The 9,990-nt window shown below is 54.1% G+C and overlaps 1 protein-coding gene across 1 annotated transcript; it reads right to left on the bottom strand.

Moving 5' to 3' along the window:
- Window positions 1-2,582: 2,582 nt before the first annotated feature.
- Window positions 2,583-7,741, bottom strand: PRRG3 (proline rich Gla (G-carboxyglutamic acid) 3 (transmembrane)). Its single transcript, XM_009082970.1, has 3 exons — window positions 7,713-7,741; window positions 3,645-3,805; window positions 2,583-3,122 (listed from the first exon to the last, which is right to left on the bottom strand). The coding sequence occupies exons 1-3, from the start codon at window positions 7,717-7,719 to the stop codon at window positions 2,583-2,585; spliced, it is 708 nt and encodes a 235-aa protein (XP_009081218.1). The 5' UTR covers window positions 7,720-7,741.
- Window positions 7,742-9,990: the final 2,249 nt, after the last annotated feature.

The following is a 9,990-nucleotide window of genomic DNA, read 5'->3' as shown; positions in this document are numbered from 1 at the left end:
AAATGATCCGTTTGGGATTAGCGGCAGTTTTAAACACTTCTGAATGGGGACGGGGTCCAAGACCTGACCGTAAAATCTGGGTTTGAAAGTACTTAAAATAAATCCCCCGCTGCCCTGGTCTTGCTATTTAAAGGGGATTATCTAAGGGGTTTAGGAGCACACAGAGGAACAGCAGGACAACCTGTGCACCTCAATCCCCTCAAAGACCTTGGGAAAACCTTCTGAACTTCAGAGATCACAGGACACCTTCCAGCTCTCACACAGAGGTGCATCACATGCCCGGGGAAGTCCAAGGCTCCAGCTGGATGTGTTCGGGTTCATTCCCAGGCCCAGGGCAGCACACACCCTGCTCCAGAGACGCTCCCATCCTCACCGGGGACTGTCCTGTGCCCATGGTGGGGCGTACTGTCATCATCCCACAGCTGCCACCACCGCCTTACTGAGCTGAGCCCCCCCATGAGATGGAAATCCAGCTGTGCCCAGTGAGACATTCCCCCCGTGCTGGGGGAGAATGAAGGGGCGGACACTCAAAGTGGTGGTGTTTGTCTTCCCAAGTCACCATTACACGTGATGGAGCCTTGCTGTCCTGGGGATGGCTTAGCACCTACCATGGGAAGTGGTGAATTAATTCCTTGTTCTCCTCTCCTTTCCTGTGCACTTTCTGCTTTACTCATGAAACTGTATTTATCCCAACCCAGGAGTTTTCTCACTTTCACTGTTCTGATTCTCTTCCCCCATCGCACCAAGCAGGGACTGAGTGGGGCTGAGTTGCTGGCTGGGGTTAAACCACAACACCCTCTGTGGGAAAAAGCCACCCTGTGCCACTCAGACAGTGAGGGTTTTTTAATAAATACCTTTTTTTTTGCACAGAAATATACCAAGTTTTACAGAATACAAACTGCAGGGATAATGACTGAGCATCAAAGACAGAGGATGCAGAGCGCCCTTCTGTCTCCCTCCGGTCTCTTCCAGGCTCTGGCCCTGATGCTCGCTGTCAGGTCTCCCCATAACCCCAATTTGCTAAGGCTGGGGAGGGGACAGAAAAGGTGCCAGAGCTGCAAACCCCACGTCCCGCCCCAGGAACAGCTACACTGGGCAAGCCTCAGCTCTGGGCTGAGGGCACCTGCTGCGAGTGCATCGCTGGGGCCGAACAGGGTACAGGCTGCCAATGGATGGACAATAGCCTTTTGGTGCTGGTGGAGAAACTGGTGCTGTGGTGAACACCAAGTGGTGGCAGTGCTGGGAGTGTCTGGGCTGCTTCTGGTGGGGTTGGTGAGCACAACCCCCATTTTAATCCATCAGACATGACTGGGAAAGGACAGTTCCCTTGCTTGGACCCCAAAGGCAGCTGCCCAGGAAGTGGGGACACTGGTCCCACAGCAAAGCACTGGGCTTTGCCATGCCCTGGCTCCACAACCACCTGGCCAGGACTTGGCCCTGCTCCTGACTGGCATGGCTGGATCAAGGCATGGTTCCTACCCCTGTCAGCAGGCCCTTCATGCCACAGCCTGGCCACCAACCACTCTGGCCACTAGAAGGGCCAGGAGGAGAGTGAGGTGTCGCACTCCCCTTATCTGCTCTGAAGGACAAAGAGCTCCAAAGAGAGGGGCCAGACAAGGTGGAGAGGTTTGGGGTAGGGAGAGAGGAGCTTTGGCCTGTCCACAGGCTCCCTGTGCCAGCATCCCCCATCTGGGGCAGTTACCAGACAGGCCACTCTCCAGGAGAGAGGACCATCCCCACCACTTAAAGCCATGAGACCACATTTGCTTCGGGGCCATAGATAATGCTCTTGGCCAGCTCTGCCACAGCCAAACCTCCAGCTGCTCAGCACCCCACAGGGGGAAAGCAGAGGGCATCAGGAAAAGACTCTGCTACTCCAAAGTCACTTACCTCAGGTACAAGATCACCATGAGCCTTTCCCTCTTTCCAAAGGGATCTAGGAGATCAGAGAGCACCTTCCTGACTGCTCCCTAATCTCCTGACAGCACTACAGGCACCACAGGATGGACCAGACTCCCCACTCCCACTTGGCAACAAATGCACATGGGGAAAGCACCATCTCCCCAAACACAGAGTGTGGACACCAGCTGTGGGGATGGACAGAAATTTGCCACACCAATCCTGCATCCCCAATTCCCACTCAGAGCCCCGAGAAGTAGAACAGGGCACAGTGAGAACATGGGGTAAGGCTGAGCAGCAGCCCAGGGAGGCAGCAAGGCTGTTCTAATCATGGGAAATGTTATGTCTATTCGAGGGGGAAGTGAGGAAATCAAATGCACCATGGGGAGACCCCCGCGTTGAGCCAGGAACAAGCTGCTGCTCTGCTCTGGCTGCTACAGCACTTACGTGAGTGGGGAGTGAGGGGCAGGAGATGGCTGGCTGGTTCCATCCCCACAGCCCTTCCTCACCCCACCTGGGGACAGCTATTTTTGGTTAGGAGGGTAAGGCTATTGTGTGATGGCACCAGCTTGTACAAGTGAGACGGGGGCCCAACAGACACCTGAAGGGGGTCCTAGGCACAGCGAAGGGAGGGTGGATGGGTGAGTGTGAGTGTGTGAAGAGGCAGGAAGGAGGCAGACCCACTATTTGCCTGCAGCAGGGGCGGTGGCCACGATCTCTTCATACTTGGGCGGTGGGTCATTGTAGGAGACACTGGTCTCTTCGCCACTGCTGCTCTCTGGGTGGCCTGTCACCTCCTCATAGGAAGGTGGAGGGGTGGCACTGGACAGTCTGGAGAGAACGGAGACAGAATGCTCTGGTGGGTAGAGGGTGCCATCCTGCTGGGGGGTGCCCCCAGCTCTGCCATCTCCTCCAGCCACCCGGTTGTTGGCTTCTCGCTGGTACTGGGTTTCCCCTTGGCTTTGCGACCGCTCCCGGTACACCATGACCCTGGGAAGGCTGCGTCCCGTCCGGCTGGCCAGGTATCGGTTCTGGGCATAGGAAGGGCGGTGGCGGGTAGCCTTTTGAAGCTGGCATCTCCAGATGATGAAGAGGGCGATGACTATCAGAAGAGCCACTCCCAAGAGGGGCACCACCACATACATAGCATCGGAGCGCTCCGTGCTGTGCCCGGGGTCCTTGACAGAGTAGACAGAGCTGGTGTAGCCCTTCCAAAACTCCATCTGTGGCAGGAACAGAGAAACAACCATCAGGTGCTGCAGGTGGGAGAAGTACCCCCTGATCACCACTAGTGATAACCACTGCCCTCCCTAGGCCCATAAAGTGGCACCTTTTCAGATGTTCCCCACCACTTTCACCTGAAGGGCTGTGAGAACCAACACAAAAGATCATGGGAACATCCCTCAGCAGTGGCCAACAGCCCTCACACTAAACAGGGAGAAATTTAGCTCACCAACCCCAGGCTGGAGAGCTGGGGACATCGGCACAGATTTCCCACATACGTCGTGGGAGTGCCAGCTCAACCTGCAGCTGTGGGCAGAGTGTCCTGGCACAACCAAGGTGAGACCATTGCCTGGGAAGGGAAAGCCATGCTGGAAAGTGAGGCCACAGCATGCTGCCTGCAGACAGAAGAGAACAAAAGGAACAGGAGAGGCTGTTCCCCCCATGCTTTCTTTCTCTGTCTCCAGCTTGCTGAGGCATGAGCCCTCACACATCCACTGGGGAGCAGGGCAGGACAAACGCACCGTCTTCTCCTTGTTCTCAAACACCTCCTTGACCTCCTCATAGCTGCAGACCTCCTCGATGCACTCCCGCTCGATGGTGCCCTGACGAATCTCCTCCAGGAAGCCATTGGCTCTGGGAAATCGTTTCAGGACCGAGTGGCGATTCCTGGCCCTCAAGAACACTGAAACCAAGAACACTGCAACACAGAAGGCAGAAACATGCTGAGCAGGTACAACACCATACCTGGCCTCTGCCCAGCCAGGCTTTTCCACCTGGCTTCCTGGTGCTACAGGCATCCCCAACACCAAAAGCCCAGGGCTACAATTCAAGTGGCACAGCAGAGTGCCCACTGTGGGAGAGCACACCCAGAGGGGCACAGGGCTCTTGGAGTCTGCTCAGAGACATATGGCACCAGGAGCCCTTCCATCAGGGCTGAGATGCTAGAGACATTGGAAGCAGAGGCTGCAGCCACAAAGAGCAACTGAAGAAGAGAAAGAAGGCTCCAAAAACATTTATTTTCTGCCTCCTGCCCTTGACGGATTTCATGTCTCTGCCCCTTTACTGCAGGGCAAGGAAGATCCCAGCAGGCAAGGAAGACCCTGTCGGGCTGGGATGCAGAGCCAGGCCTGTGCCAAGACACGGGGACAGCACTGCGATGGACTTACAGCACACAGTTCATTCCAGCCCCCTGTGCATCCCCCCGAGCCTCCTCTCTTGCCTCACAACCCCTAGGAGGGGGGCAGAAAGTCTGCTGGAAGCTGGTGTCCCTACTGCCAGCTGCTGAGGGGTCATGCAAGTTCAGGTGGCTTCAAGGACTCTGTTCAGGTCCTAGAGAAACCACTGTGTCTTCTCCCAGGCCAACAAGGACAAACATCCCCAACACACAAGGACAGTGCAGCAGGCCACGACTCAGGTACTGAAAGAGGCCTGAGCAGCCTCTCCTCACATTCTCACCCCTACTGTGTTTTGGTGCAGAGGTCTCACAAACCTCCCTCTGCTCTCAAAGCCTGGGAGACTCCTCAGGTCTTCCCACAGAGCATGCAGTCAGGAATCCAGAGTGAGCAGGAACAGCACTTTCCTGCCTGGAAGAAAGATATCAAAGCCGCTCCCCTCATATTCTGCAGAAGGGAGACCTCCATGGGGTGCCAGAGGCAAGCACCTACCAGGACCTGCAGCAGCACAGGAGGCAAACAAGCTGTTGCCCAGAACAAAGTATGATCCTTCCAGGATCCAAACATCCTGTTTCATGAGTGTTTCCATAATGCAGCTTAACACAGTCTGCTGTAGGCTGGCTCCATCTCTTCCCACCACGCCACAAAACCATGCTGCTTCCCCTGAGTATGATGAATCAGTTCAGCTGTTTAATCCACAGAAACCTATTTACCATTTACTGAGCCTCCAGGCTCTGTCTTCCGTTGGATCAACAAGGTGAACCAATTCATACAGCAGCAACAGCAGCAGCAGGAAGACAAGGAGGCAATGGGACAGACAGAGTCTCCCATATGACCTGCTTGGCACTAACAGAAATACTTCTATGAGGAGCTTGGTGAAGATCAAACAGTTAGGTAAAGAACTTCTTTCCGTAGAAGCCTTTTGCCAGAGAGACTGGCAGGTTTCCTTCTGCTTTACCTTCCATGTATCCTGCTCCTAAAACAATACAGCAAGATATTTGTGAGAGTATTTGTAACTGTTGACAGGGACAAGATCATGGTGTAAGAAGCAACTAGTATTATGCTACACCATCCTGTGCTTAGAGGCCTTGTGCTCCTTTTGTGCTGTGTAGGTGCATTTTCCCCTCATGATTTATTAATGGTTTGCTTCAGCGAGAGAGTTTGCAGAGGCCTGAACCACTGAAGTGTGAATGAAGAGCAGCATGAATGATGTGAGTCACAGATCTTTCCTCAGAAACGACTTTATTATGCAAACTTTTTTTTTTTTTTTACAAGGACAACCGAAAAAGCATTTTCAAGAGGCACAGAAGGCATCTTGAAGAAGGGCAGGGATCAGCTTGCCTTGGCTTTCGCAGTTGAGGAGGGCTATCCCATCTGGAGAGGGAGCAGGAAGACCTTCTCTTGAGCCTTTCCAGAAGGAGATGAAATTTTACAAAGACACCATCCATTCTGCAAATGTCCCATCCTTTGCTGGAGAAGTCTGTCCTCACCTCCTTTGCCTCCCACCTTGATCTGGCTGCAGTATCAACTCTCCCTTCCTCAGCACTTGAGCCTGAGACTCTTTCTGACTTCCTCAGCACACCTTGGAGCAACAAGCTTGGCTGCAGATCTCTCTGTCAGGGTTTTCCATCCCTGCAGACACCAGTCACTTGACCCCTTCCCTGCATTGCCATGCTGAACTGGCCGCTATGGTGGGAAATAAAAACAGATACACAGGCAGGCAGGTATCACAAACAGTGTCCTAAATGCAAGCATGCTGTGACAGAGGTGTGTGCCTCTCCCCACATGCAATCTCCCTCAGGGACCTAAAAATGGCAGGCGAGCAGAAAGTTAGTCACTGCTCCCTCCCCTCTTTCACATGAAAAGTGCAAAGAGCTCCCATGTGCCTGGGGACCAGAGCAGGAAAACCACTGGCCTTCAGGAAACAAGAGCCTTGCTCATCTCCAGCCTGGATTCCCAACTGACATGCAGAGCAGACAGCCAAGCAGGTCATGTCCCCAAACCACAGGGCTGAGGGGACTTCCCAAGGCCCAGCAGCCTTAGTACTGATCCCCTGTGCCTCTCCAAGTCTCCCCACACCAGCTGGAGAACCAGTGCTCAGGAAAGATCAGAGCTTTAGGCAGGGGAAGCAGGAGCAAGGGATGGCTTCATCTCATCCCTGCTGCGTTTCCTGGGGTGCTGCTGGTCCCTGGTGGGCACCACCCCACGTCTTGGCTGCCCAGCTTGGGGGGACACCCCCAGGGCTACTTCTCTGGAGAAAGACACGTGGCTGTGGCGGGACAGACAGGGCTGCCAGAGAGCATGTGATGGCGAATATGCTCAGCAACACATCCCCCCTCCTGCACATCAGGGTCACCATGAAGGGGACTGCTTGGCAGGGGACACCTTTCACAACCAGGAAATGCTGGTAAGTCAGCACCTGAGCTTTAGGAGGGAAAAAAGGCAGCAGTGGAGGAAGGCAGGGACCCAGCTGTGCACCCTCCTCATTAACTGAAGATGAAAGCAGCCTTTTAAAAACACTGCCTGAAGATCTCTGCTCCCTCCCCCACCTAGCACAGCACAGATAAGGAAAGAAGACATACCTGTCATCCCTGGGGTCCTCCTCCTCCCTTGCATGGCTACTGCATCCTCCTTCATAGCTGGCTGTGGCGACACTCCGACCAAATCCTGAGATCCCAGATAGATCTCTGTATCTCCCCATTCACTCTTGCTGTCTTAAGCTCCCATCACACTGCTGCATGCAGCCTCTGCTGCCCAGGAGAGCGAGGAGGGAGGGTTGAGCTCAGCTCTGTACAGACCACACACTATCCTCCACCCTGCACCCTCACCAGTCTCAGCCCAGCTGTAGCCACTGGGCAGCCCCAATGGCCAAGCACTGCACTAGGTGTGCCACGGTGAGCTCCTGGTGGGGCTGAGCTCGGCAGCTGCCCATCCACAGGAATGCAGAGCCCCAGTGCCACCAGTCACACAGGCTACAGAGCAGTGTGGCCCCCAGGATGGGCACTGGTGGAGTGCCAGTCATGGGCTGTGAGGAGGGAGCACTGTTGCTGGGAGATGTCAGCACGGATTGGTATCCCCTGGAGAGGGGCTGGGCAGGCCAAACAGCCTCAGAGAGGCCTGTCCTGCACAGCAAGCACCGCACAAAGAGAGAAATGCTGTGGCCTACAGGTAGTCCTGGAGAGGTCAGCTCTCCAGCACCTCCTTTCAGCTCCCACCTTGCAGAGGGGAGAGAGAAGCACAAGTCAGGCTGGACCTCAGACCTTGTCCAGGGGTAACAGTCAATGGCATCTGCTCCCCAGAGAGGGTAACACCTCCCAAAAATCACAGGCACCCCTTCCTTGAGAGGTGGCTGCCAAACATCCCCCTTCTCTCCTCCAGCACCACTGCCACCTCTCCATCTTGCCCAGAAACACTTACTTGCCATGCTGCCTCACTCGGCTACGGAGGGGCTCCTGCCTACCTGCAGGGAAGAAAACAGGAGAGTCACTGACAGATTAAATTTCACCCCCTGGAGCCCCAGACCTCTACTGCCCAGGGTCAGATTAATGCAGAAAGCAGGGTGCTGACTGGTGGACCCACAACAGATCCTAGTCAAGCTCTGCACAGAGCCAAGGACTTCAGTTGCCTCCCCAGTCATCACAAGGCTGAAGGGCTCAGGGACCCTCAGCTCCTGGACCAGGGCCTTGCCCAAGAAGCCCAGAAGGCTGCAGACAAGCAAAGTAGGAAGGGAAGAACTGGATGGAGGATAGACCCCATTTCTCATCAGCAGACGAGATGACCTAAGTGTCAGAAGCTGCTGGGAGCAGTCTAGTGCTCTTTCATTCCACAAGAGATTGATGGATACAGGTAAAGCTGTCTTCCTGTTCTAGAGCAACTTCACAGCCACGCCAGTTCTCGCTGCTGCAACTCCTACCCGCAATCTGCAATGAACAGAGCCATGCTGTTTGCTCCATTACTGCCATTAAGCTGACTGCACAGCAGAAAGGGAAAGGCCACACATCTCCTGAAGGCTCTTGGGCTAAAGGCAGAAGAGAGAGTGACAGAGCTCCCTGCACACCCAGGACAACAGCTCTCCAGCTGCAAAAGCACTTTTAGAGCTTCAAAAGCTAAACTAAACTAAGCAAAACCCCACAAGAGTGAAACAAAGTCCTGCAGAAGCAGAAGATATCCCTTCCTGCTTGCAGGAGTTTCACCCACTTGTTTTTCATGCTTTGCCTTCTCCCTGTGCTCAATGCCCCACAAATCCGACCACCCTGGGCTAACTCTCACTTCATGTGACACCTTGCTGTGGCAAAGCCACAATTCTGTCAGGAGATGGAGAGAGGGGACAGGACTAACCAGCTCCTACAGTGATTTATTGTGGATGAAGGAGCAAAAGCAGTTAGAAACAGCAGGAACTAAACCACATGCTGGTACCAGGTCCAGGACTTCAGATATTCAGTTATTCAAAAGCACTTGGATCTGCTCAGCTGGAGCGAGGTCAGGGACAGCACAGAGCTGTTCACAGGGTCAGCAGGGCTGGAAAAACAGCTCTTTCACATAAAAGCAGGCACGCAGGCACACAGAAGGGCTGGTGCTGCAGACCATCACAGCAGGCACCACCACACCTCATAATAGCCACCTTCGAGCAGTAAATCGAGCACCTGTCAACACCAGGTCTCCTGTGGCTTCCAAGGTTCCTACACCATAAGTGGCAAGAAGGCAAGCAAGCCTGGGAGAAAGCAGCTTCTTTCCAATACTTTGTGAAGCTCAGAGTGCAAACCTCAGTCTGGAGTTGAAGCAAAAGTGAGGGGAAGCAGCAGTGCACCAGAACTACATAGGAGGGGTTTGCTGCCTCCTGTAATCCACAGCCCAACCCTGCTGCTCTGAGCCCTTCTGGGGGATGCGAGAGGCGTCTGGATCCATGCCATCCCTCACAGTCCTCTGGATCCATGTATTCCCTTATGGCCCTCCAGATCCACACATTCCCTCACAGGCTGTGTCAGCTCTGAGCAGGGACCACCTGACCTGCTTTTGTTGTCATCAGTTTTTACGAAGAGAAGGTTTCCCCCAGGATAAAAGAAAGCACAGCATGGAGAACTTGCCACAGTTCCCACACAAACCCTTTGTATCCCTCATTGTTATAGGCATTCTCCCCCTTTGATGGGCAGGAGAACAGAGACACAGAAATAAGGATATTTGAGACCAGATTTGTCAAGCCCCCCCCAACTCCATAACCCACATCATACATCAGGCAACAAATTCAATATTGTTTAATTTAATTTACAGTCTTTTACTTTTTTCCAAGTATCTGTGTCAATGCACCCAGTTCCAGAGCTCAGAGATGGTTCATTCCAGCGCAAACAATAAGGCAGATCCACACAAACCTACAGGCTGACATCCCAGACGCTTACTTTGATTTCCACGTGCGAATTCCTAACCACCTCCCCTGGCTCCAGTGAGCAGGAAAAGCTGGAGCACCACACACACGCTGACGCCAAGGGGAGCGGCATCCCTCCTGCCCCCACACAGCCGCGCAAGCCGAGAGAAGCCTGAAGCTGGAGGCTGACCTAGCAGACGCCCACCCAGCCCCAGTCCCCCCCTCCGGCTTCCCATCCTCTATAAATACCCCATCGATGGGAGGTTGCTAAGGCAACGGTGAGGAGGCGAGAGGGATACAGCCATGGGAGTGAGGATGCTGCAGTCGCACATTTGT

The sequence above is a fragment of the Acanthisitta chloris genome, unplaced genomic scaffold (genome assembly GCF_000695815.1).
Source record: "Acanthisitta chloris isolate BGI_N310 unplaced genomic scaffold, ASM69581v1 scaffold13859, whole genome shotgun sequence".
NCBI lineage: Eukaryota > Metazoa > Chordata > Aves > Passeriformes > Acanthisittidae > Acanthisitta > Acanthisitta chloris.
Note: the sequence above shows the minus strand (reverse complement) of the source record. Positions and strands in the feature narration are given on the sequence as shown.